This window comes from Hemicordylus capensis, chromosome 3 (assembly GCF_027244095.1).
Source record: "Hemicordylus capensis ecotype Gifberg chromosome 3, rHemCap1.1.pri, whole genome shotgun sequence".
In the NCBI taxonomy this organism is placed as follows: Eukaryota; Metazoa; Chordata; class Lepidosauria; order Squamata; family Cordylidae; genus Hemicordylus; species Hemicordylus capensis.
The window spans coordinates 195,106,803-195,134,460 of record NC_069659.1 but is presented as its reverse complement, the minus strand read 5'-3'; the positions used below and the strand labels follow the sequence as shown (position 1 = coordinate 195,134,460).

Here is a 27,658-nt window from a genome sequence, read left to right as displayed (position 1 = left end):
GTCCAGATTTAAGCGACTTGAGTCAACCTTTCTCTTCTCCTAAACTTTGGTCTGCAGTAGCTTAAATCAATGAAGTTTAGTTAATGTTAGGGATGTTCAGGGCCATAACGGATGTCCTCTGGCTGTGGAGGTCACGAATCATGACATGAAAACTGAGAAGCTGTGATATTTCAGTTTCAAAGGTAAGCGGTATTTACAAACTGTGTCCCCATAACCATTTATTCTGTTCTGATTATGAAAGAATTACAGAAGAGTGCCACAGACTTCAGAGACGGCTCTCAACTCCCACTCCTCGTGTTCTCATCCAATATCTAATACAGGCCGAGAGAACCTCTTTTCGTGTGTGTGTGTGTGTGTGTGTGTGTGTGTGTGTGTGTGTGTGTGTGAGAGAGAGAGAGAGAGAGAGAGAGAGAGAGAGAGAGAGAGAGAGAGAGAGAGAGAGAGAGAGAGAGAATGAATTCCATGCATCTATGCAACTGGATGCATGGAATTTGGATGCCAATGTCATATATCCATGGAATTCAATTAGGTGTGTGTAAACCAGTTTGAGCTCGAACTGGGTTCAAGTCAAACCTGCCAAGTTTGACCAGTTTGAGCTCAAACTGGACCAGCCCTCCAAAAAGGTGGGCCAGTCTGAGTTGGGTTGAATTAGGTCTGGTTTGGATTGAACTGGTTTGGCCTACTTTGTCCGATTCGGATGCTTGTACAGGGGAATCTGGTAAGGATTTCCCTTTACAAGCATGTGGGGGTTGAAAAAAGGCAGCTGGGTGAGCAGGAAGGAGGTTACCTTATGCTATGCTCAGCTTCTCAGTGGTGGCGGGCCAGCGGCGGCTCCCCTAGGCCCCACCAACATTCTGCTGATCAGCCCGGGTCACCTGATCAGCCTGGTTGGGGCCTCCTCACATTATAGTGACCTCTGTGCATGCACGGAGGCCATTTGTGTAGTGATGCAAATGGTCTCCATGCATGTGCAGAAGTCACTCTAATTGTCTCCATGCTTGCACTGAGGCCTGAACTAGGCCCTCACCAGCCCGGGCTGATGCGGGGAGCGCCATTGGGATCTAGGTGAGCCAACACTAGCTCACTGCTGAGGAGCCACACCACCACATGGCATATAAGGTAACCTCCCATCCCCCTTTTCAACCCCACTTTTTCAACTGCCTGCCCCCCTTTTTTCAGTCCCCCTTACCGATTCCCCTTTACAAGCATCCAAATCCAGTTGGCCCGGTTTGATCACTCGAACCAGACCATTCGCTGCTGGTTTGAACAGACCACCACCAGTTCTAATGGCCTCAGTGCAAGCATGAGGTTCGAACTTGAACTGAACCATTAATGGTTCCATGCACACCCCTAAACGCAATTCCATGCATTTCATGTGGGTGGGTTTCAGTTTCATGCATCAGGGACAAATGTTTTATTGCTTCACAATTCCCAGCTTTCATTTCTTAAAGCCCTTCTGAAGTCGAAACCTCAGGGTGAGTTTACATTATTTTACTTTAACCAGGAACTCTCACTATAAATGTGAGCAATACCTATATTTCCAGCATTACTTAGACTTATAAAGTGCCCTTACCTCATGAAATAGTGATATTGTTAATTTTCTATAAAAGGATTTTGCATGGTGTGTATATTACTATTTTACCATGATTTTTTGAAGAACAAATAACCATGAGATAGTTTCACACATGAGCCACTTTTGTACACTCAGACTTTTCCAGAAGACTCTGGCTATGTTTTAAAGTATCTCCACCTATCAAGCCCTCAGGATATGGCAGACTAAAAATAAAAATAAATAAAACAAACTGCAGAGACACCTTAACACTTTCAATTTATTATATATGCTTACAAACGTAGAGGCCTACTGCGCAGTAATAACTAGCTAGTCTGCTAACCATTCTAATTTTAATGTTGAAAACATTCTAATACTGAAAATTTGTAGCAATTCTAATGTGAATCATTCTAATGTTGAAAATTAAAAGCAAAAGCTGCAATTACATAGATAAATTAATTAATTTCCAGGAGGGGGCTATCTAACTTAGTATGACTTGTCCCGTGGGGAATTCCTGACAAAAGTTGTGTTGTGTATATCCCATTGCACAGCAAGGAGCAAAACAGTGTGTGTGTGTGGAGACTTCCACAGTTACTAAGTTTTTACTAAGACTAATAAAGATATACAATCTAGATGCTCAAAGAGTTATGTATATATCACAGTTAACTGTGCAATAAATAAAACTTCAAAGTGCTTAACTCTTCTATTTACAACATAATTAAATACCTTACTGATGTTATCCATGCCATGTAAGGGGAAGGGTTTTGTAAGTAGCATTAAGGAGAACAAGAAAGGGTTTTTAAATAGTGTAATTTCTGTCCTGGTACTGGGATGACAGGAAAGGACAGAGGCCATCAATTTCTATCCCCCTCACACACACACACACAATGCTTGCTATGAGGCTGGGGACTCACTCAGCCAGTTCGTGTGCTAATTACAAGCCTACTTGGAGACCTCTTCCTTCCTATCTCAAAATGTACTCATGGTGAGGCAGATATCTGAATGGTTCTGGTCATTTTGCATCCCATTGTGCATCCACCTTAGCAGTCTGCCTATGACAAAACTGCTCAGAAGACCTGCTCACCATTAACCTGATTTGAAAATATCACATGCAGACGCTTCTGCCAGTTGGCTCTTAGACCCATAGCCTTTGTGTGTGTTACAGTCCCAACCACAATCACAGTTTGTTCTTATAATGTTCTTGTGATCAGGTCCTAGGAAGAAGCTGAAGTCTTGTTCCCTTGAATAATTCTTGTAGATAAAAGGGAGTAAAATTGGTGAGGGCCATGAGGGCAAAGAATACACTCCACTGAAAGCAGGAATGGATGTTCCAGATGTACCAAAGAAACATGAGAAAGTGAGTCATGGGATCCCTAAATCAGCATGTTTGAGACAGCAGCTGATTAAGAAGGTCAAATGGCACCCTGAAATCTTTGAAGGAGAGCTTCTAAAACCTTTATTCACACTGCATTGCACTGTTGAGAACTGCAGAGATGATCAAAGAGGCAGAGGATTCCACTCAAAGACTAGCACAGAAGGTACCCTTCATATCCTAGCCAAGAAGAGATGAACCGCTTAAATAAAAATTCTTGAGGCTCTTCTAATACACTCCAAATATAAGACACGTGCTTCAAAGAACCAACATTATGTTTTAAAATTTGATTTAAAAGTTTTTGGAACAAATCTTTGATTAAAGTTTTTGGAACAAATCTTTTCTTCTCACAAGTTCATACCTTTCAGAAATACAATATTTTTTGTAGAATTTTCCGCTCAGTCAAATCTGTGTGTTCACACACACCCCAGTTATATTTTCCATTGTGCAAATAAATTGAATTAATCTTCCTCATTCACTTTTGGTCAACTGAGGGCTTTTCCAGATTGTAACAAAAGAGATTTTTTTACTCAAAACTACATTTCCCCTAGTCCTAAATCCAGCACTAATATTATAATGAATAGGTATGGGGAAACTTTGGTGTGAAAGCATAACCATGCCTTTTTGTCTAAGGAGCGTAATGAGTACAGCTACGCAGCTTGTTTTCAGTAAGGAAATTAATGCCAGGAGCAGGATGAAGCTGGAATGCCTCCCCATGTATTTCTTTTTTAAAAACTAGAACTGAATGAAAACTTTATCACTGTGGTTGTATAAAGAGGGGATGGGGTGCATGGATTCTGAGACTATGTATGAAATATAAAACATTTTAACAAATAAAAATTCACAGAATGACATGAGCCATTTGTCTGTATCTGTTTCACCTGCTATTAATGATGTCACTGGAACAATGCAAGGGGTATACAGCCCCCACAAGAGGTGGAAAAACACTAGCAGGAGAACAATTTCCCTGTATTTTCCAAGTGGAAAAAGAATTGTGCCAAGTAGTGCCAAGGCAATGTGACATCTTCACCCTAGTGCTATCCTGAGAGAAGATGTCTTCAACTTCGATTTGTACCTTCAGTTTGTAGTGAGTTTCAATGCCTGGAACTCCAGTTTAGCAGAGCCAGTGTTTCGTCCGAACACAACACCTCAGTCTGGCTGTTTCGCATCCAGAGTTGAGTGAAGCCTCACCCTCACTCCAGCTGCTATTGGCTGTCAGGGCTGTCCTTCAGTCAAGAAGGAAGCCCAGACAGCCAGTTCCCCCTCCTCTATGCAGTCTCACTTACTGACTGCAGAGGGCGAGCTCTCGGTGGTGGGCGAGGGGGCGGTTCCACGTTATGTGCAAATGCAGCCTTTGTGTGCTTATTTTAGGAAACAAAAATGGGCCCAGAAAATGATTTCCCCCCAGAAAAACATAGCAAATGTATGTGTGTAATGGAAGCATATTTCTATTAGGGGGTACTCAAAAGAAAAATTCTTAAATTTTCTAATGATTCCCACCCCACCCCTCAGATTTAGCTGCCTTCCACTCCTCCATTTTCCCCTTTAAAACTGTGTCTGATCCAGCTGCAAAAAATTTGTGGATTCCCTTCCTCTGTTTAGTATGCAGGGCTGTTAATCATATTTCCTGTTTGTCCTGACCCTTCAAGGGCTGTTTCAGAGTTCAAGGATGCTCTCTCAACACCCTCTCAACAGCTTCTGAACACAATTGGGGTACCTGAAATAAAACCCTTTAATTCACGTCAGCCTCTGCTCTGCTTACACAAGCAAAGGTAAGCCATATCCTGAAGTCAGAGGAAGAAAAAGACTCCTGGTATTGATAGTAATAATAATATTTTTGTCATATCTGTCCTTTTCACATCTGGCCCTGACTCCAGGCATGTAGTGGTATATGGCATTCAAAGGTAATGACAAGTACACTGAGAGAGGCTACCCTTGAAGGAGCAAATAGGCATAGCTAAAGCACACTTGAGATTCGCTGCCTATGAAAACAATGCCTGTGAATAGGGAGTTAAAAATTCTGAACCTTGGGTTCCCCTCATTGGGTATCCCACCCCTAAACCCCTGGAGTTGGAGCTGGTAAGGGTTCCTTGAATGGATGAATATTTAATAGTTTCCGATAAAGATGGCATTTCCATGCTTGTTGTTTCTAAAACACTAGTGTTTCCTTACTTTACAGGGTGCGGGGAGACTCAGGCTTAAAACCAAACTCACTCTAGAACAGTCTATCGACTTGGGGGTAGCTCCATCTTGGTTAGAGTTTAGTGAGCTTTTCCCCTGCAGACATCTCAAACTGGGGGGCGTGGTTCTAACTTAAATACTATACAGACAGAACCTTCCATCCTCATAGCTATCTATACATGTGGAAAATAGAAGAGAAGTGTGGGAGGTGATTATGGGATAGAAAGTTGTTAGATAATTATAAAGGTATCAGGGCTGCTTCCTCCTGAGTTTGCGGGAACCTACACTGCCCACATTGCGCTCCCGCTTCTCCTTGTGGACGCAGTAATATTTAGTGACACGTTTGCGGCATTGCTCACAACGAACTGCACAACACCAGTGGAACTTGCAGTTGCAGCTGGACACCATCTCAGCTCGCCGTTCCTCCACAGCCAGTCCACAGTCCCCACACAAGCGCTGACAGCTGCGCTTCTCCCACTTGCTCAGGGCCTTGCCCCTCTTCAGGCATTCTCTGCCTTCAGTCCCTAGTAGGCCCAAAGTCTTGTTCTCCAGGCAGTAGTCAGGTGAGTCTTCCAGGTGGACCAGCTCCTTCTTGGAGATGGAACTGAAGGTCTCTGCAATTGCCCCTCGGCTGGCAGCACTATTGCCTGCCCCTTGGAGTAGGTCAACTTTCAATGCTTTGTGATACTTTTCCTTCAGGTATGTTCCCACTTCTCGAAACTCAGGAAGTTGCAGCCAGCAGGTCTGTGTGGTGCAGCTGCCAGATACCCCATGGCATTTGCAGGTCCTCTTCATGGTCCCTTTCACTGCCTAGAGATGAAGGAAAAGACAGTGAATGGCATGCAGTAAAAACAGGTGGACAGGAGTTCCTTCTTTCTGAAGAATTAAACTGTTTGTAGCCTGTCTCTATAGGAAGACAGACCCTCTCTGTAACCTGTTCTGATTTTCTAGCAGAAACATGGGGTGTTACTTGACATTCATTTTAGGAAATTTGAGGAGTGGCTCAAGATATTGGGGTATCTGAGGTGGAGTGCCAGATTCTGTCACCATTCACCTCTTCCCCCTTGCTAGTGCCTTATGGCTAGCATGAGGGTGCTAGCCCCCACTATTGCCACCACACACAAAAAGAGTCACCTCGGGCTTTGCCAGACAGCAGGCTTTACAATGGGTTTACTGTGAGGTTTTATTGCGAATTCAAATTTGCCCCCACAAAAGACACAATTTTTACCCCAGACATAAATCAGGCTCCACTCCAATGAGCAATGAAAAACCCGAATCATGTGTGAAGTGTTGGAAGTTAAGGACTTTGCGCTGTCTCTTGTCTCAGACAGTGGGGGGCAGACTAGTGAGTCAGAGGGCTAGAGGGTCAAGACATTGGTCATCCCTTCTCTACTGCTCTGACACTATCCCTTTGGAATGTAGATTGCTAATCTCAGGGACTTCCTTCCTTCCAGCAACTCACTTCCTCTCTTTCTTCCCTACCTGTCCTTCTACCTTGCAACATGGCAAGCTCCTCTCCCTGCACCATGTGTGCAGAGAAGATGCAGAATCCATCTGCATCCAGCTAGATAGATAGATTAGAGATCCTAACTCCTCACTTTTCTGTCTAGAATGGAGTTCCTTAATAAATGCCTTATATATTGATTTGAAACTATGAATTGGCTCCAAGTTACTTTACTCTCAGCATACATGCATGCCTAAGTAAATTCCGCAGTGTTGTGCCTCTGTGCACTCTGCTATAATGAAAAAGGGATTCTCTCACCAAAGAGAATTTCCAACAGGTTATGGGAGCCCAGTATTTTGAGCTGTGTGTACTGCAACTAGAGAGTTAGGTTTGTTCCAGGAGATCCAGTGAGATCTAGCGTGGACACTTTGAATTGCTAATCTACAGCAACTGCCTTTTTGGAGCCAGTGAGGATGGCTACTTACCTAGAGGGAAAGCTCAGGCTGACTATCCTGAACGCAGACAATTATTTGGAATGGAAAACCCGACTGAGGCTTGCATTGTGCGCTGAAGGACTCGAGAAAGTAACTGAGGAAGACCCCCCTCCCGCAGAAGGAACCACAGCTGCTGAGAAGACTGCTAGAGAGAATTGGCTGCTCAAGGATTCTAAAACTCAAGCTTTGATCACTGCTTCTGTGAGTAAAAATTACCTTTACATGATATGTGATCTTGGAACCTCAAGGGAAATGCTAAGCAAGCTAGATTCCTTGCATATGAAAAAGGGGTGGGCATACACCTTTAACTTGAGAAAGAAAATGCAGGATCTCCAGTATAAAGATGGGGAATGTTTTACCACATATGTGGGACTACTGGAAGATTTCTTTTTTCAATTTAAAGCTGCAGGGGAGGAATTTACAGAGAGTCAGAAGCTGGAAGCTCTGTTTCTAAGCATGCCCCCCAGCTATAGCAATATAATTGGCCAACTGGAAACCCACACCACTCTAAGCTTTGAGAGAGCAGTGCAAATGATATCTTCTGAGGCAAACGGAAGGAAAGTTTTGAACTCTCGCTATGAAGATGAATTGGCAAGTAACTTTGCTCTTAAAGCAACAATTGGTCACTCCAGAGGAAACCCAAGATGGGGAGGAAATGCTGCAAGAGGAAACCACATGGTCCCCCCACATTTGCATACAAAGAGGTTGGGCTTCATTGCCAAGGAAACTCAGTCCAGAGAGAGAGGTCACATGACCGCCAGCAGGGAGACTGCTCCTGAAATGAGGCCAATTGGGACTAATGCCTTTAGATGTTTTCTGTGTAACCAATTTGGCCACAAGGTGGCGAACTGTCTCAAGAATCAGACAAAGAAAACCAACTTTACAGAAAGATATTCAAATAAAATTTTTAATGTTTGCCTGATGCAAAGCGATGAAAAGTTTATCCTGGACACAGGTTCCACAGTCCATATTTCAAATAATTTAGGTTTCTATACTGAACTGTTTGATATTCCTGAAGAGACTGTTCAGTTGGGCAATAATACTACAATTAAAGCAAAGAAGAAAGGCGAAGGAATTTTGTATTGCAAGTTATTGGATGGATCAATTAATGAGTTTTTTGTGAGAGAGATTTTGTATATCTCTGACTTCTCAAGCTCCTTGTTTTCAATATCCAACCTAGAGAAACAAGGCTGTGAACTGTATATTAAAAATGGACAATGTGGTGTTACCCAGAATGGAGAAGTTTGCCTTGTAGGCTCTAAATGCAAAGGCCTATACAGTGTGCAGGAGCAACCTGTATCAAAGACAGACAGAGAAAGACCAGCCAAAAACTCCAGACTGGAGGCATACCAGCCTAATGAAGTGAACCTTGCTAAGTCATGCCTGCATGAAAACTGCTTGCAACTGTGGCATAGACACCTAGGACACAGGAGCTATGAGTCAATCCAGAACATGAAGGAAAAGGGTTAGCTAATGGCATTGATTTTGTACCATGTGACATTGTAATTAACTGTGTTTGTTGTCTTGAGTCCAAAGCAGTTAACAAGCCATTTCCTAAGCAGAGTGAAAGGAAGACCAGAAGACCCCTGGAGCTGATCCACAGAGATATATCTGGACCACTACCAGCAACCATAGGTAATCAAAAATATTTCTTAACAATCACAGATGATTTCTCACGATATTCAGTTGTGTTTCTACTAAAGGAGAAATCACAGATGCTGGAGAAACTCCAGGACTACGTGGCCATAGCAAGCAACAAATTTGGGTGGAAGCCAAAGATCCTGCGCACAGACAATGGAGGAGAATATATGTCCAGCACCACACAGCAGTTCCTGAGAGAACATGGAATCGTGCATCAAACCAAGGTAGCTTACAGCCCGTCCCAAAATGGAGTCTCAGAAAGAACAGAAGTCTACTGGACATGGTAAGATGCATGCTTGCTGACGCACACCTCCCACAGAGCTGGGGAGAAGGCATCATGACTGCTACATACATACAAAACGAAATGCACACAAAGCCTATAGGAACAACACCATATGAACTTTGGCATGGTCATAAGCTGTCCATGATGCTTATCTGTGTGTCTTTGGAAGCACGGCTTACTCATACATTCCAAAGGAAAAAAGGACTAAGTTAGGAGCTAGGGCCACAAAAGGGATTTTTTAAGGCTACTCAGCACAATCCAAAGGCTACAGAATTCTGGATCCTGATACCAACAAGATAACCATAAGCAGATCAGTGTATTTTGATGAGAATGAAAGAGCTACACCTTCAGAGGGGGCCTATACTGAAGCAAGCAACCAGACCAAACACCCTGATGACTGGATTATGCTTCCTGACCACAGAGGAATTGAGGAGGAGGAGACAGCAGATCCAGATCCAACCACGCTCGACACAGAGACCCCCAGCGATCCACCAGACACACCTGAGATAATGGAAGAGACCACAGAGGGTGAAGTGAGGTGATCAATGTGCTCAAACGGAGGTGTTCCAGTCCCGAGACTGTCCTACCTCACAAGAACGGTGGAACAACCAGAACCTTCATCATGGGAGGAAATATCTCAGCTACCACAACCAGAAGCCCAGAAGTGGGAACAAGCTGCAATTGAAGAGCTTGAGGCTCTACAGAAAAATGAAACCTGGACTCTTACTAAGTTACCTCAAGGAAGGAAAGTTATAGGCTGCAAATGGGTTTTCAAACTCAAACATGATGCTGATGGTGAGATTCAGCGCTGCAAAGTCAGATTAGTAGCAAAAGGATATTCACAGAAATATGGAGAAGATTATGATGAAACCTTTGCACCAGTGGTTAAACATACCACAGTAAGGACTTTGTTAAGTATTGCTGCTAGCAAAGGAATGCATGTTGAACACCTAGATGTGAAAACTGCATTCTTGCATGGCGAACTGGAAGAGGACATTTACATGCAAAAACCACCAGGTTTCTTGGAGAAAGGCAAAGAGGACTATGTATGCAAACTGCAAAGGAGCATTTATGGTTTAAAACAGGCTGCCAGAGCATGGAACATAAAACTAAATGATATGCTGCTTCAAGCAAACTTCAAAAGAAGTGAAGCAGATCCCTGGCTGTACACGAGATGCAGGGATGGCAAATGGACCTACATTTTGGCGTATGTTGATGATTTGATTTTTGCCTATGAGAATCCAGATGACAGCAAGGAAATAATGCATCATCTGAACTGAGTTGTGGAAGTCAAGCCACCTCCCGGCTCTGGGAGTCTCTCCAGCATGCCCTGCGTGCTCTCACAGCGCATGCTGGAGCTTCCGGGTGCCGAATGGCCCCCGCTCCCCCCAGCACCTGCCGGCTCCGTAACGGAGCCGGCAGTCATGTGGGCGCCACTTCGGAGCAGACCCGCTAAGCCCGCTCTCCCCACTCATCCTTCCGAGGCGGGTCATGAGACCCGCCTCATTACATTGTACATGCATAGAGTTATCTGTATACGTGTACGTATTTTTGTGTAAATGACTGGACATGTGTTTCTTTTTTAAATGAAGCTAGTTACAGGCCCTCTCAAATGTAGAGATACAAGTTGGAAGTGCACTACTTTACATAGGTTGACCATAATGTGTGAATAACTGTTCATGTGTACACATCTGTATGTACATGCACTGTACACAGACTGTATGTCTGTGTAACTTGTGAATAAGGCTTATTATTTAGCCTCTGATGGCACATTCATGCCATGAAAGTGCTTTTGGAATATAAGATAGACAAGCAGATAGACATGGAGTGATGTGGCCATTAATTTAGCAAATGGCTACAAATTCCCTTAAGTTTCCTTGGGATTGAAAAGCAGGTTATAAATCTTTAACATAAAATAAATTAAAATGAAATAGCAAGGAATATTCTAAGCCCTACAATGTCACCAGCCCTCATTTCTATTCTGCTTTCTCTATATTAACCAAACCCTTCAACCTTTGCTCCAAAGATGGCTGCTGCACGAGGCAGGAACCCAGTGAGGCCCAGCCCATCTCCTGCTTCTACTGGCTTTTCCATTTGTGGTAGTTGGAAGAGGTCTTACCTTTCTGCCAGCCTCATTGTTATGCAGGTTCATAGCTGCTCTGGCATCCTGCCCTGTCTCAAGGGCATCCACAAACTGCTTGGAAATGGCTTCCCCAAAGCCCACATTGTCACTGCAGCCCCCCCACAGCCATCCTTGTCCTCCTGTGGAGAGAGACATGCCAGCAGGAAGTTACAGGAGACGTTGGCAACATCTCCCACCTCCATCATTATTATGTGTGTTACCGTTGGAAGTACAAGATGTATTTTTGCAAGCAGCAGAAAAAGTCAGGATCCTCAATAGGGAGGATTTTTGTTTCTGGAACCAGAGGGCAACTTTAATTTAGTAATATGTTCAAATCTTTTGTCATTGTTTGGATACCAGCTTGAAATCTGGCAGATTCTCAATGTAAACATTGCAATGGTGATTTCCATATGCAATTTTAAAACTCAAGAATTTAAATGAAAGTACATCCTCATCCCATCCACTAAAAAAATTAATTTCTTGTCTAGTTGGAACATAGTACACCTAGCAAATTGTACAAAATAATTAACAAATCTTTATTATTTATCAGGATGCAACATACCACATACCTACCTAAGCCAGCTTCACAACTGTACTACCTAGGAGTATTTGCTGTTTCATATTTCATATTTGGTTTCTAAAACCACTTTTCTCTTCAGAAATTCTGAAGAGTGAAAACCATCAGGAAGCTTTCCTGAACAAGTCATTTGAAATGAATGGGAGCAGCATAATTGTGCTTCAAGTGTTGTCAACAAATTCTGTTCTCACACTCACACACCCCAGCCCACAAAGTTACTCAGATCAAAGAGTCAAAACTCAGATTTTTCTATCAAACTGAATATCAAAATGCTTTTTGATTTTGAGAAATAAATATCCACTAGGAAATTTGATAATTTATGCTGGGCAGGAGAGACATGGGGAATGAACCGTAAAACTTGTGATATTTGCATTAGTAGTAATTTACCACCCGTTTTCTGCTGGAATGACAAATGGAAGAAACTGTAGTATAGGGATTCACAATCTGAGGCTTGATACACTCAATTTAGATACCTGTCATTCTGAGAAAGCTGAGCAGAAAACTGTAAGAGGGAATTTCATGGATCCCTGCTGTGCCCCCCACCCCCAGGTTTCTATGAAGCAACTTATTTTCCTGCTGGTCAGAAATTATTGACTGGAACAACTTTAACAAATATAACACCACACTCACTTCTTAACTGCAAGGGAATGTAGGAAAAATCTTTCTAGCAAGGCATGGAAATAAAATATTATGAGGAACAACAATTATAGTATAGTATAGGATAAAACAGTAGTCACCAAGCCAGCCCAATCCAAAAAGGTAGGAGGAAACCCCACACCCCATTCTCTCTCTCTCTCTCACACACACACACACACACACACACAACACACAGAGTTTTATGGCTGAAAGTGGTATATAGATAGAATGCATAAATATTATAATATTTTGCCTCATTCCATACAAGCAAATGGAGTGGAATCTCTTTCCATTGTTCCATTCACTTGTATGGCATAAAGAAAATATATAACAGTCAGGGAAAATCCTTTAATGATGAATTTCCTGATACAGCAAGATGAAAACAATGGGGGCAGCAGTGCCAGATTTAGGCACAAGCAAAGCAAACTACAGCTTAGGACCTACAGCTTTGGACCTTCTTCATACTAAAAATGACTAAATTTCTATGTAATTAGTTGAAAAATAAAGGAGAATCGGGGGGTGGGGGGAGGCTCTAAAACAGATATTGTTCTGATAAGAGCAAAATATACTTTTGTATGGCTATACAATATCTATTAAATTGAGTTTATAAATCTGTGCAGAAATAATTGTAAGTTATATCAAAAAAATTATAAGACCAAAGCCCAGTTTAGGTCAATGCCCGCCATCACGGTCACAAGCAGCGTCCACCTCTTCAGACAAATGCTGCTGTAACTGTGAGCAGTGTGGCAAGGGAGGGTAAGTGACACAACCTGTTTTGTAATGCTATGAGACTTTTTAAGCTTGGCATACCTTAGGGCCTCAGCATGTCATAATCCGACCCAGGCGGGGCTCAATTGGTTTTTGTTAAGGGCAGCAAAATAACTTGAACTGGCCCAGTTAATACAGAAAGTGTCATATGAAGAGGCTCAGATCTCATTATTCCAGGAAAAATATGTACAAATGAACACATTCTTAAAGCACCTTGCTGCTGTGCATACTTTTGAAAAAAACTCCACTCCTTTCAGAACACTGACTTGTCATAGCATGTGTGGGGGTGTGAATCCAAAGTGAAGATGCGGAGTTGGGCATCTGAAAACCATGGCTGGATTTTCAGTTTTGATGCCTTTGCTAAACATGGTTGCAAGAGCCACTCCAAATGCTTATTTTTCTGGGCTGTAGGGAGGCCAGGCAAACAGAAAAACATCACCTGTGTACCTCCATCCTGGAGAATGGAGAGAGAGTTGCTGAGGGTGCTCCTTACCAAGCTGTCCATTACGGGAGTCGTCACAGCCACAATTGTCAAAGTCCCCAAGGCTGCAGTTGCGGGTCAGTGTGTACATGACACCCGCAGAGCTGATAGCATGGACAAAAGCGGTTTCTCGGTTTGCTGTCAAGCAAAGATACAAGTAAATAACTAAAGAAATTGCAGGACAGGATGCAACAGCAGCCCTTGTGATTTGGAGCACCTTTGATTGATTTGGAAGCCAAACATACATCGAAGAGCAACATTTAGCTTAGAAATGTTTTCCCACAAGATGTCCAAATCAAGACTCTTCATCTGACAGAACAGAAAGGTAGATAACGCTCAGCTCAATAAAATGAAAAGATCCCATTATTTATTTGTTATCTTTTATTGTCTGGGATCAAACTGTTAATGGCTTGTAATAGTTACAAACAAGAGAACTGACTCCCACTAATACTTCAATTATCTGATACAATGACTCTAGCAGGCAAGGCACTGAGTGAGCTTGTGGACCTCTCTGCTGCCATCTTGTCCCAACATGGGTTCTGCTCCACGAGCAGAAATAGCAGACCACCATTAATAAGTTATGCAGGCCCCCAAATAAATGATCAATGTATATATGTAACTGTTTTTCCAAATGAATCTTTTTAAAAACACACACATATGCACACACAAAAACAGCCACCAGCAGCTGCAGGCTGAGCAGAGGGCTAGCAGCAAAAGGCCTATTTAATTTTTGTTCTTGCCACAAGGATACAGCAGGCAAGAAACCTGCTGGTGCGAAGAATAAGTTTGAATGGACTAGCAAAGTGAGATTTCTCTCTCACAGACACACCTCACATGTTGAGGAATTTAACTATGTTTATTATGGTTGTGGCTGTGAGACCATAGGAACACGACGGCATTTTTAAAAAGACACATGTTGGAGACAGGGGCGTAGCAAGTTTGGAGTGGGCCCAGAGACAAGATTTTAAAATGCCCCCCCGCTCACTGAAGCTCAGCTCATGAAGTAAAGAAATCTTAAATGAGGTTGAATTGTGGTAACAAAAAGCATAGCAAATATATCTATATCTATATCTATATCTATATCTATATCTATATCTATATCTATATCTATATCTATATCTATATCTATATCTATCTATCTCCTATGTGCCACAATAGAACATCATCCTAAATTATTTTTAAAAAGGTTTTGTAAATGGTGGATGATGCAAGTCATTTAATGGTACTAGAGGAAGACATGCTGTTCTGGTAGCTCCAGGTCTTAACACTCAATTTCAGAGGATGAATACAACTCAAGGAAGCCTGGGTGGGTGCACAGCTGGGGGAGTCAGTCATGTGACTTCCCTCTGAGGGGGCCCCCAAGGCAGTGGGCCCCCAGACAACTGTCTCCCCTTGCCCTATTATAGTTACGCCCCTGGTTGGAAATATGAAAGAACTGCCAGGTTATTTATTTATTTATTTGTTTGTTTGTTTGTTTTTACATTTATATCCCGCTCTTCCTCCAAGGAGCCCAGAGCGGTGTACTACATACTTAAGTTTCTCCTCACAACAACCCTGTGAAGTAGGTTAGGCTGAGAGAGAAGTGACTGGCCCAGAGTCACCCAGCAAGTATCCTGGCTGAATGGGGATTTGAACTCTGGTCCTATCAGAGTTAGATTCTTTGTTTAGCTGGATTCCAGCATTGTAATAGCATAGTATATAACAAGTTAGTATTTTCTGTAAAACTCTTATGGCCTGTCCTTTCCTTACCACTGCGGAGGCCTCCATGGCTGGAGAGCTGCAAAGCTCTCTCTGGACAGTTCCAGCGATCCCAAGCAAACTGGAACTTGCATTCTTCAATACCGCTCTGTGCACCGGCTGCAACACTGCTGGAATAGATGAGGTATGCCTGCAAGGAGACGAGAGTAAGGACAAAGGAGGAGCTTCCAGAAAGAAAGACAATGGAAAATTACTAAATTACTAAACCTAAATTACTAAACCTGTCTCCCCACCACCACCTTTGGCCTTTAGGAGATTGCTTTTTGTCTGCCATAGGAAAACCAGAGCAAAATAATTGCCTTGCAAGATTATTTATTTATTATTTTATATATTTATTCGATTTCTATACCACCCTTCCAAAAATGGCTCAGGGTTAGGGTTAGACCAAGGCCCTTCAGATCAAGATGTTCTAGAGTCTCACGGGCAGGGCATGCAAATGACATCCATCCCCTTTTGTTTTCCCCATAATCAGCAGCATCCTGCCTCTGAATATAAAGGTCCTATTTAGTTATTGTGCACAGTAGACTTCGTTCCCCCATAGCTTTATCTAATCCTTTGAAAAAGCCATCTATGCACGTAACTATTAACCCATCTTGTGGCTTAGGTTGGTCAGTAAAATATACAGGGTGATTTTCTGCCCGTCCTTTCTGTCCTCTAGCCAACCCCAGATTTTATTACCATAGCAACATACTGGGCCCTTAAAGCCACATCTGTTCGGATCCCCATCCCCTACAGACTTGTATTCCTATGTGGCAGAGGCCTGCAAATTTTATTTTCAGCCAGGTTCATGGTGCTGTAAACCAATCAAGCACAATGTTATCCCGCTGATCTTATTCTCTTATTTTTTTACTACCAAGCTAAAGGATATTTCCTACAGAGGATTTCCTTCCCACACTATGTAGTTCTCCACTTTGGGAAATCTATGTAGTTCTCCACTATAGTGACTGGCAGAATATAGCGCAGACCCCACTAGGCCTAGCTGGTTGCCATCATGCCAAGTGTGATTTGGGGTAGCAGCTTCTACCCCAAATCACACTAATGCCTCTAATATAGTAGTGCCATTTTAAAAAGTTAAAGCACAATCTCCTAAGTCATGGACTCCAGGAAGCTTTTGTTAGGTTCATTACACTTTCCATTGCTGGGTTTCCCAAGAGCACATCCCTTGCAAGATGCACTTCTCCCCTGCCACTGTATCCATCACCAAGAGATACAAGCCAGGTTGGGAGAGGTGGGGAGTTTCCTCTTAGCAACCACCGCTTCTTTTTCCAGGTGTTTGCCGCTCTGAGCCTTCTACATGGCCCTTCCACTGGGGATGGAGGGAGGTAGCTCCTTCTTGCTGCCATGACTCTTTATGAGCTCTTTGTTCTAAGTGCTAGACCTTGCCTTGCAGAAACTTGAAGGACACAGAGAGGATCCTGGCTTAAAAAAAATAAATCTGTTTTCGTTACATGGCTATCATGGCTCCTTCCTTTTATGTTTTATAATGATAGATAGATAGATAGACAGACAGACAAGACAGACAGATAGGTTTGTTCTATGTTCCCTCTGAGTTCTGTCAAGGTCTTCAGGGGTTAAAAGGTTGCAGTCTCTGAATGACAACTAAATCTGAGGTAAGAAGTTGTTTTGTTGTGGGGTTTTTTTGAAGGAATGTATCTAAATGATCTGGTTGGTTGTTTCCAGGTAGAAACAGAAGGTTCTGGTTGCCTGAGGTAGGAATCATCCTGACTGGCTTGGGTACACCTTTTTTGGGGGTGTTGGGGGTGGGGGGGGAGAAGTTACTAAAAAGAGAGAGAAGGAGAAGAGCAGAGAAAAAGTGATAAGAGCTGACAGTCTGGAAGACTAGCTGAGTTGGATTGGGCTGAAGTTGCTGGGGAATTGGCAGTGAGGGAGCTGGGCCTACTGGAGCCAGCCTTAGTTTAGAAGGTTAGCAAGCTTGTTTGTTCAATGGTTTTAATTGTACTCTTCCTTAACTGAATGCTCCCTGTTTATTCCTGTACTGGGTTTATTGTTGTTGTGGTGGTGGTTTGTTGTTGTTGTGGTTTGTTGTTATTGTTATTATTGAAGATTTTATTCCAGTAAACATTTTCTTGTTTTTCACTATTTTAATATTGTCTTTGTCATTTTGTTCCTACCCCACGCCTACTTGCATGCCATGTGGACAGAAAATGCAGCCAGCCCAGACCCCACACCAGAGAGAATTTCAGAGCCACTCAGACTGCATTTGTGTAACTTTTTGACCTTCCACTTTTCTCAGCTTCTTAATCCACCTCCTCCCCTCTCCCCCAACTTGTCAAGTAGACCTAGACTTTTATGTAGACTTTATTTAATGGTCTACCCATCCGTGTGTGGTCTCTCTCCAAGCTTCCTTTCCTCCTTTCTCTTACTTTTTTTTTTTTTTTTTTAAACTTCAGAGGGCCAATTCCAATACAATATTTTCCTGTATGGAAGAATATCTTTGGAGGAATGACTGTTAAGTCTTCCAGAAGGGTAACTGTGTTCTTCGTAGCAACTACATCATGACACTTTAAAGACTAAAAGATTTAGTGTGATAAAAAATTATGATACATTTTTGCCTGTAAGGCAAAACTTGTTTTCATTTAAAATGTTAACATTTTAATTTAAATGCTATTTTAAATGAAAAAACTTTTCATGGACTGAATTCAAAATTCAGTTTTATTTTTTTAATTCCAATTTAAAAGGGATTTTAAAAAAATATTCCTCCACAGATCTTCTTTCACAGAACAAAAAGTTACATCAGAAAATGCTGTAAAATAATAAAGCTAAAAGGGATCTCATTAGTCACCTAGCCTAAATCCTTGTCTTGGAGGATACCTTATAACTAAATAACTGATAGATGATGGCTGATCAGTTTCTTCTCCACACAGTATTTTTAACATGTGGGTTCTTGTGTGCATTCACAGTAACTGAACTCACAAGAATGTAAGAATATAAAGCAGGTATATCTATGCAAATATGCATTAGCAGAAACATTAGCAGAAACATAGAGAGCCAGTGCGGTGTAGTGGTTAGAGTGCTGGACTAGGACTGGGGAGACCTGAGTTCAAATCCCCATTCAGCCATGATATTAGCTGGGTGACTCTGGGCCAGTCACATTTCTCTCAGCCTAACCTATTTCTCTCAGCCTAACCTACACCACTCTGGGCTCCTCGGAGGAAGAGCAGAATATAAATGTAAAATAAATTAATAAAATAAAATAAATTTCAACACGCAACTTAATGTATCCCCATCCCACATATTTCTTTTCCCAATCCTCCTCTGTCTCTAAAGCACCCGGCACAGATCATAATTACACTCGGCCACCCGGCACAGTGCAGACCAGCGGTGACCACCCCATCCCAGGATTTGCCCCCCCCCAGGATGTGCCCCCCCCCAAGTCCTGCTATGCTGCCTCATGGTGGTGGTGGTGGGGCGTTCCTGGGAGGGATTGAGTGAAGTATACTTCTAGTAGGGTCACACAAGGCGCGAAGGTCATCCCAGCTGCCCAGCTAAGCAAGCAGGCACATATATTGGACAGCAGCGATATAGGAAGGTACTATAGGTGGACAGTCTCTTTAGTGACAATGACAAAGGCATCATTTCATACTGTGCGGGAGAAGGCAATGTTAAACCACTCCTATATTTTACCAAGAAAACCACATGGAGAGACAAGATAGAATGATTGTCGATATAGTGCCGGATGATGGGCCCCTCAACATACTACTGAGGAGGAGCAGAGTACTGATGGTGTTTATGATGCCGTTATGCTAAAGCCTTTTGGACATCTAGCAGCTGATGTTGCCATGCAGGAAAAGAAAATCTGAAGCTGCAAAGACAGAATTACAATGGGAACATGGAATGTAAGAAGCATGAATATGGAAAAGCTCAACACAGTGAAAGATGAAATGAATCGACTACAGATTGACATCTTGGGCATCAGCGAATTAAAATGGACTGGTATTGGACACTTTCAGTCAGAAAATCATACCGTTTACTACTCAGGACACGAAAAACAAAGAAGGAATGGTGTTGCTTTCATAGGAAGGATATAGGAATGACAGTATTTGTGTACAGTGCTGTCAGTGACTAACTAATATTAATTAGATTTCGTGGTCAGCCCTTTAACATGACAGTTTTTCAAGTCTATGCCCCAATGACTGATGCAGAAGAAGAGGAAGTTGATGAGTTTCATGCTCAAGTTCAGTCTTAAATTGACAGAACATGCAAACAAGATGTGCTGGTGGTGGTTGGAGACCGGAATGCCAAAGTTGAAAATGGTAAGGAGGAAAACACAGTCAGATTGTATGGTCTGGGAAACAAAAATGAAACAGGAGAACGACTTATTAATTGCTGCCAACCCAATGGTCTCTTCATTGCTAACAGATTCTTCAAACAACCGAAGCAGCGCCTATACACATGGACATCACCAGATGGAATACTCAGAAATCAAATTGATTACATAATTGGTGCAAGAAGATGGAAGAGCTCAGTTATAACAGCAAAGACGTGCCAGAGGCCAATTGTGGAACAGATCACAAACTGCTAATGAGCAAGTTCCAAGTCAAGCTAAAGTGGAAAAACAAAGCTATCCAGTTTTCATGATATGATCTTGAGAATATACCCACCATTTTCAGGGAGAACATCAGGAACCACTTTGAAGTTCTGAACCTCATTGATAGGGAACCAGAGGAACTGTGGAATGAAATCAAAGAAGTTGTTAAGGATGGATGTGAAAAGAGACTGCTAAAGAGCAAGAAACAGAAGAAAGCAAAATGGATGTCAGAACACACAGTGGAAATTGCCAAGAAGAGGAGAGAAGCCAAAGTCAAGAAAGATAAAGACCTCAGGAAAGAATGTTATAGGGAACTTCAGAAAGCTGTTAGAAGAGACAGCTTTCAGATAACATTTTTACGATCGTAGATCAGACTATACAACAAAAAAACATTACATAAGACTAGAGCAGACAAGAAGCAGTACTACAATGACATCTGTAAAGACCTTGAGGATGGAAATAGACACAGAAAAACAAGGAAAGTTTTCCAAAAGATTTCTGAACTCAGAAGGAACTTCCAATCTCAAATTGGTAAGTTAAGGGATGCCAAAGGACAGATAGTAACGGATTCACAGAAGATCAGAGATGGAGGGAGTATACTGAAAATCTGTACAGCAGGGATGTCATCATCCAAGATACTCTAGAAGATATTCTATACTAGCAAGAACCTCTAGTATGGGAAGATGAAGTTAGATCAGCACTCCGGTCATTACCAAGTCAGAAGGTTGCAGGAACTGATGGAACAGCTACAGAAATATGGCAGGCAACAGAAAAATAATTGGTAAAGGCTCTAACCAAACTATGCCAGTAAATTTGGAGAACAACACAGTGGCCAACAGATTGGAAGAGGTCAGTCTACATACCCATACCAAAGAAAGGAGATTTAACAGATTACACAAACCATCACACAGTATCCTTAATTTCACACGCTAGCAAAATAATGCTCAGTATCATTCAATGCAGATTAGAGCCCTACTTGGAAAGGGAAATGCCAGATGTTCAAGCTGGTTTCAGAAAAGTCCAAGGAACAAGATACATTCTTGCTGATGAATGCTTGATAATTGACAAAGCCAAAGAATACCAAAAAGAAGTTCAATATGTGTTTTATTGACTACAGAAAAGCCTTAAAATTGCGTCAACCATGTCAAGTTATGGAATATCCTTAGGAAAATGGGCATCCCAGAACATCTCATTGTTCTCCTGAAAAACCTATATACAGGACAGGAAGCCACAGTCCAGATGGAACATGGAGAAACAGACTGGTCCCAGATTGGCAAAGGAGCAAGACAAGGCTGTATAATTTCTCCTTATTTATTCAATTTATATGCTGAACATATACTGAGAGAAGCTGGTTTGGAAGAAGATGAGTTTGGTTTTAAAGTTGGAGGAAGAAACTTCAATAACCTGTGCTACTCTGATGACACCACTCTGATAGCTGAGAATGTGGATGATCTGCAAGCCCTAGTAATGAACGTCAAGGAGCAGAGTGAAAAAAAATGGGACTACGACTAAATGTAAAGAAGACTAAACTAATGACAACAGGTACAGCAAACAGCCTCAGAATTTATAATGAAGACATTGAAGTGGTGGGTAGTTTCTGCCTTTTAGGATCGACCATCAACAGTAAAGGATCCAGCAGTCAAGAAATATGCCGCAGACTAGCACTTGCTGTTTATTTATTTATTACATTTTATATCCTGCTCTTCCTCCAAGGAGCCCAAAGCAGTGTACTACATACTTAAGTTCCTCCTCACAACAACCCTGTGAAGCAGAGTGAACGGTGCACCAACAGAAGTCCCAAATTATCCCTGGTCCCTAGACTTAGGTATACACATTAAACATAGGCCAAATCCCTGATAGGGATCCTAGTAAGGAAGATGGTATTCTTATATTATTTATTTATTTATTTATTTATTTACACAGTCAGACGGTGTTATTGACTGGTTTGTTTTATCCAGACATCGAGTCCTTCCCAAGGACCCGGGATGGCTGAATTTTATTATCAACAACAAAATGGCAAATGCGGTTCAATGTTAGCAAGTGTAAAGTGATGCACATTGGGACAAAAAAAACCCCAACTTCAAGTATACGCTGATGGGATCCGAGCTGTCAGTGACGGACCAGGAGAGGGATCTTGGGGTTGTGGTTGACAGCTCGTTGAAAGTGTCGACTCAATGTGCGGCAGCGGTGAAAAAGGCCAATTCCATGCTAGGGATCATTAGAAAGGGGATTGAAAATAAAACGGCTAACATTATAATGCCCTTATACAAAACTATGGTGTGACCACACTTGGAGTACTGCGTACAATTCTGGTCACCACATCTTAAAAAGGACATTGTTGAACTGGAGAAGGTACAGAAGAGGGCAACCAAGATGATCAGGGGCCTAGAGCACCTTTCTTATGAGGCAAGACTACAACACCTGGGGCTTTTTAGTTTAGAAAAAAGACGTCTGCGGGGAGACATGATAGAGGTCTATAAAATCATGCATGGCATGGAGAAAGTGGAGAGAGAGAGATTCTTTTCCCTCTCACACAAGACTAGAACCAGGGGTCACTCCATGAAATTGATTGCCAGGAGGTCTAGGACGAACAAACGGAAGTACTTTTTCACACAACGCATGATCCACTTGTGGAACTCTCTGCCACAGGATGTGGTGACAGCCAACAGCCTGGATGGCTTTAAGAGGGGTTTGGATGACTTCATGGAGGAGAGGTCTATCAATGGCTACTAGTCAGAGGGCTGTGGGCCACCTCCAGCCTCAAGGGCAGGGTGCCTCTGAGTACCAGTTGCAGGGGAGTAATGGCAGGAGAGAGGGCATGCCCTCAACTCCTGTCTGTGGCTTCCAGCGGCATCTGGTGGGCCACTGTGTGAAACAGGATGCTGGACTAGATGGGCCGTGGGCCTGATCCAGCAGGGCTGTTCTTATGTTCTTATGTTGCTGTTATTATAGATATAGTTGCAGAATATAGGCTGTTCCCAGTAAAGTTGCTTTTTGTAATTGGCTGCTGGTGATTTCTGTGGCCCCTATGGTGTTGAGGTGCTCTTCAAGGTCTTTTGGAATTGCGCCTAGGGCACCAGGGATTATTTTGGTCTTTTTCTGCCACAGCCTTTCAATTTCAATTTGTAGATCTTTGTATTTGGTGATTTTTTCTATTTCTTTGTCTTCTATTCTGCTATCCCCTGGTATTGCTATGTCGATTATTTTCGCTTGTTTTTCTTTCTTCTCGACTACAGTTATATCTGGTGTATTGTGTGGCAGATGTTTGTCTGTTTGTAGTCGGAAGTCCCATAATATTTTTACATCTTCATTTTCTACAACTTTTTCAATTTTATGGTCCCACCAATTTTTGGCTACAGGTAGCTTGTATTTTTTGCAGATGTTCCAATGTACCATCCCTGCTACCTTGTCATGCCTTTGTTTGTAGTCAGTCTGTGCAATCTTTTTACAACAGCTGATTAGGTGGTCCACTGTTTCATCTGCTTCTTTACAAAGGCGGCACTTGCTGTTTGTTGTTGATCTTTCAACTTTTGCTCTTATTGCATTTGTTCTTAGTGCCTGTTCTTGTGCAGCCAGTATTGAACCCTCTGTTTCTTAAGCCATTGCCAGGTCTTGGTGATGTCTGATTTTCCACATATATTGTGCAAATATTGATCATGCAGTGGCTTATTTTTCCATTTTTCTGCTTGGTTCTTGACTTGTTCTTTCTTGTAGGCCTGCTTTGTTTCATTGGTGTTGAATAGTTTCTCGTTATTGACCATTTTAAGTTCATCTTCTTCACTGTCCTTGATATATTCTTCAAGGCCTCTTTTCTCTGTTTGATGGACTTGCAGCATTCCTCTTCCACCTGAGCTGCAAGGAAGGTATAGCCTATATACATCACTGCGGGGTGCAGAGCATGATTGATGGTCATTATTTTCCTGGTCTTACGATCTAGCGTCTCTAGCTCTGCCGGGGTCCAGTCTATTATTCCTGCAGTGTATCTGATAACAGGTATAGCCCAGGTGTTTATGGCTTGTATGGTGTTCCCGCCATTGAGTTTGGACTTGAGGATTTTTCTAACTCTCCTGATGTATTCACTTCCAATTTTTCTTTTAACTTCAGTGTGTGCAATGTTATCAGCCTGGAGAATGCCCAAGAATTTGTAATGTTTTTTCTCTTCCAGGTTCTTGATCTTGCTTCCATTGGGCAGTTCTGTGCCTTCTGTTTTTGTTATTTTCCCTCTGTTCATTATTAATGCAGCACACATGTCTAGTCCAAACTCCATTGCTATATTGCTACTGAATATACGGACAGTGTTTAGCAGTGATTCGATTTCTGACTGGGACTTTCCATACAACTTCAGATCGTCCATGTACAGCAGATGGTTGATTTGACTTGATATTTTAGATGTTTGGTATCTGAGGCCTGTTCTGTTTAGTATTTGTGAAAGTGAAGTCATGGCGATTACAAACAACAGAGGGGATAGTGAGTCCCCTTGGAAAATACCTCTTCTAATGCTAACCTGTCCAAGTGTCTCGCCACTGATTGTTAACTGTGTACTCCACATGCTCATTGCTTTTTAAATAAATATCTGAATGTTTTTGCTGACACCAGTTGTTTCTAAACAGTTGAGTATCCATGTGTGAGGCAATGGGTCGAAGGCCTTCTTGTAGTCAATCCATGCAACACTTAGATTTGTTTTTCTTCTCTTACAATTTTCTAAAATCATTTTGTCAATCAGCAGCTGGTCTTTTGTGCCTCTGGTGTTCGGGCAATTTCCTTTCTGTTCAACTGGAAGCTGCTTATTAGTTAATAAGTGTTGCATCACTTCATCTGCTTTTATTCCAGTTAATAATTTGAACATGGTTGGCAGGCAGGTTATTGGTCTATAATTACTTGGAACTGCACCTTTTGCTGGGTCTTTCATTATGAGATGAGTTTTCTCAGTTGTTAGCCATTGTTCAATATCACCACCTTGCAAAATGTGATTGAACTGTTTTGGTAGTTGTTTATGGAGGCTTGTTAGGTGTTTAAGCCAAAAGCCATGCAGTTCATCATTGCCTGGTGCAGTCCAATTTTTAATTTTCTTTGCTCTTTCACTTATTAATTCTGGTGTTATTATTAGATCTTGCATTTGTTGGTTACATTTTTTGACCTCTTTTACCCAGCCTGCTTTTTTATTATAATCTATTGGATTGTCCCATTGTTTCCCCCAGAATTGCACTGTTTCTTCTTTATTTGGTGTTTCTAGGTTTCTTGCAGTTTCTCCTTCTATGCTTTGGTAGAAACGTCTCTGATTCGACTGGAATTGGAGATTCTGCCTGTGTTGTGTAATTCTGACTTCGTATCTGCTAATCTTCTTTGACACTGCTGTTATTTGCTGCTTTATTATTTCCAGGACTTCTCTAATTTTCCTTGAATCTAGGTGGTATTTTTGGATCAGATACTGTTTGGTGTTTTCATTCTTCAGCTTCTTGTCTTCATATCTTTCAATTTACTAGCATCCGATCTAAGCCTGGCGATTTTATTTTCTAATCTAATCTTCCATTTAGGTGATATATTACTTTCTTTTTTTACAGGTCCACTGATCTTATATCCGAGCTCTTGTGTTGTTATTGTTGCTGCACTGTACGTTAGTTGGTTTGTTTCTTGCAAATTATTGGTTGTTATTTCTGCAAGTGCAGCATTGACATCTTTTAATACTTGAGCAAGTTGTTTTTTGGCAACTGTTTTTAGAGCTGGAAGTCGAACCCTGGTGGTTGTTTGGTTCATGTGCTCAGTTATTTTTTGCTTTAGTTCTTGTTGCTGTTCTTTTAAACGGCATTCAGGTTTTTGAGGTGAAGGCAAAGGAGAGGTTGCCTGGTTTTGATTTTGAAACAGTTCAGCAACAGTGGCATCCTGTTTCCAATGCCTCCTTATTTCCAACGCCTCCTCCACCTGCACCTGAGCAACTTCTTCAGTTGGTGGTAATTCTTCTTCCATATCTTGAGCCTGTGTTGCTCTTTGCAATTCCTCCAGCTCAACTTCTGTGGATACTTTATTTCTTATTATGCATCTTCTCTGGTCTGCTAGCCTTTGTTCCGTTATTTCTGTATCTGGATGCTTCTCTTTCCAAATTTGGTACGTTCTTTTTAAATAACCTCTTCTAGTTGGACAAGACTTATAATAGCAGATCATTATTTCCTTGTTCGCATTTTTTGTATATTTTTTTCCGGTTAAGCGATGTTTCTTCCAGTAACCCTGCTGTCTCTAGCCCTGGTTGATCAACTGAAGAGCCTGAGTCCTGTAGCCCACTTGCTACCAGATGCCCAGGGACTCCAGCACCTGGCGTGGTCCTTGTTGACCCGGGCGACAACCGCTCCGGTATAGATTTGTTAAAGTTACGTCTCACCATATTGTTGATGGGAGAGGCACTCTTTGTCTGGCTCCTCTGGTGAGACCTGTCCAGTATGGTTGGACCTCTGGCATAGCTCTCACCTTCCTCAGAGCATGCAAGCCCCACAACCACGCCAAGGCAGTGCCTCACTGGGGGTTGTTGTTGTTGTTATTGTTAATAATAATAATAATAATAATAATAATAATTTGATTTCTATACCGCCCTTCCAAAACTGGCTCAGGGCGGTTTAGACTGCTGTTCACTCTGCTGCCCAGTGGAGTCCCTAATTTAGCTGATGGACTTGGTTGCTGAGTTGGCATTGGAGTGGCCCAGGTTGTTGTTGTTGGGGAACTTCAATGTTCATTTTGAGACTGGGTTGTCGGGAGCAGCTCAAAAGTTCATAGTGGCCATGACGACTGTGGGCCTATCCCAATTGGTCTCTGGACTGACACATGATGCTGGTCACACACTCGATTCAGTCTTTTGCTCTGATCAGGGTGGTGTTCCGTGGGTGCTCCTGTCACCTCCCCATTATTATGGCTGGATCACCATAAGGTAGAAGGTAGAAGTTACAGCCCTGGCCCACCTCTGCAGGGGTGAAGGACTTGGTCCACCTGAGGAGGTTATTGCATCCAATAGGATTCCAAGAAGCCTTGGAAGGGTTTAGGGTTGGCCCTGCTAGTGATTCTGTTGACGCTGTGGTGCAAACATGAAATAATGAACTCACTAGAGCAGTAGACACAATTGCTCCTAAGCGTCCTCTCCAACCTGCTTTAAAGATGGCCCCGTCGTATTCGGATGAGTTACAGGAGCTGAAGCGGCAAGGTAGACGACTAGAACACAAGTGGAGGAAGACTCGGCGTCTGATCAGGTACAACACAGAGCACATTTGAAGATTTATGCTCAGGCAGTATGGGCGGCGAAGAAGCAGTTCTTTTCTGTCTGCATTGCTTCCACAAACTCACATCCAACTGAGTTGCCTAGGATTGTGAGGGTATGTACCCCTTCACCCTTGAATTTAAACTTGGAACCATCGGTTACTCGCTATGACATTTTTAACAACTTTTTTGCAGATAAAATTTCTCACATTCAGGCTGAGCTGGATTCCACGGTTACTGCAGAGTCATCGTCGTCTACAACAACAACAACAACAACTACTACTACTACTACTACTACTACTACTACTACTACGACAGATATTTATATACCGCCTTTCAACCAAAGTTCTCAAAGCACTTTACATATAAAAATAGATAATACATAAATAAGATGGTTCCCTGTCCCCAAAGGGCTCACAATCTAAAAAGAAATATAAAGTTGACACCAGCAACAGCCACTAGAGGGATGCTGTGCTGGGGTTGGATAGGGCAAGTTGCTCTCCCCTGATAAATAAAGAGAACCACCACTTTAAAAAGATGCCTCTTTGCTCAGTTAGCAGAGGATAC

At 42.2% G+C, this 27,658-nt stretch overlaps 1 protein-coding gene across 3 annotated transcripts in view; it reads right to left on the bottom strand.

Moving 5' to 3' along the window:
• Window positions 1-1,815: 1,815 nt before the first annotated feature.
• The window catches only part of WNT8B (Wnt family member 8B), a 47,381-nt gene continuing 21,538 nt past the window's right edge, over window positions 1,816-27,658 (bottom strand). For 2 of the 3 annotated variants that reach the window (XM_053313192.1, XM_053313191.1), the window contains exons 3-6: window positions 15,298-15,436; window positions 13,507-13,686; window positions 11,084-11,226; window positions 1,816-5,912 (exon numbers count right to left, since the gene is read on the bottom strand). In XM_053313192.1, the coding sequence (XP_053169167.1) occupies window positions 5,352-5,912; window positions 11,084-11,226; window positions 13,507-13,686; window positions 15,298-15,436 (1,023 nt within the window). In that variant the 3' untranslated portion in view covers window positions 1,816-5,351. The remainder of the gene's footprint in view (window positions 5,913-11,083; window positions 11,227-13,506; window positions 13,687-15,297; window positions 15,437-27,658) is intronic. The other variant, XM_053313193.1, reaches the window with a different exon arrangement.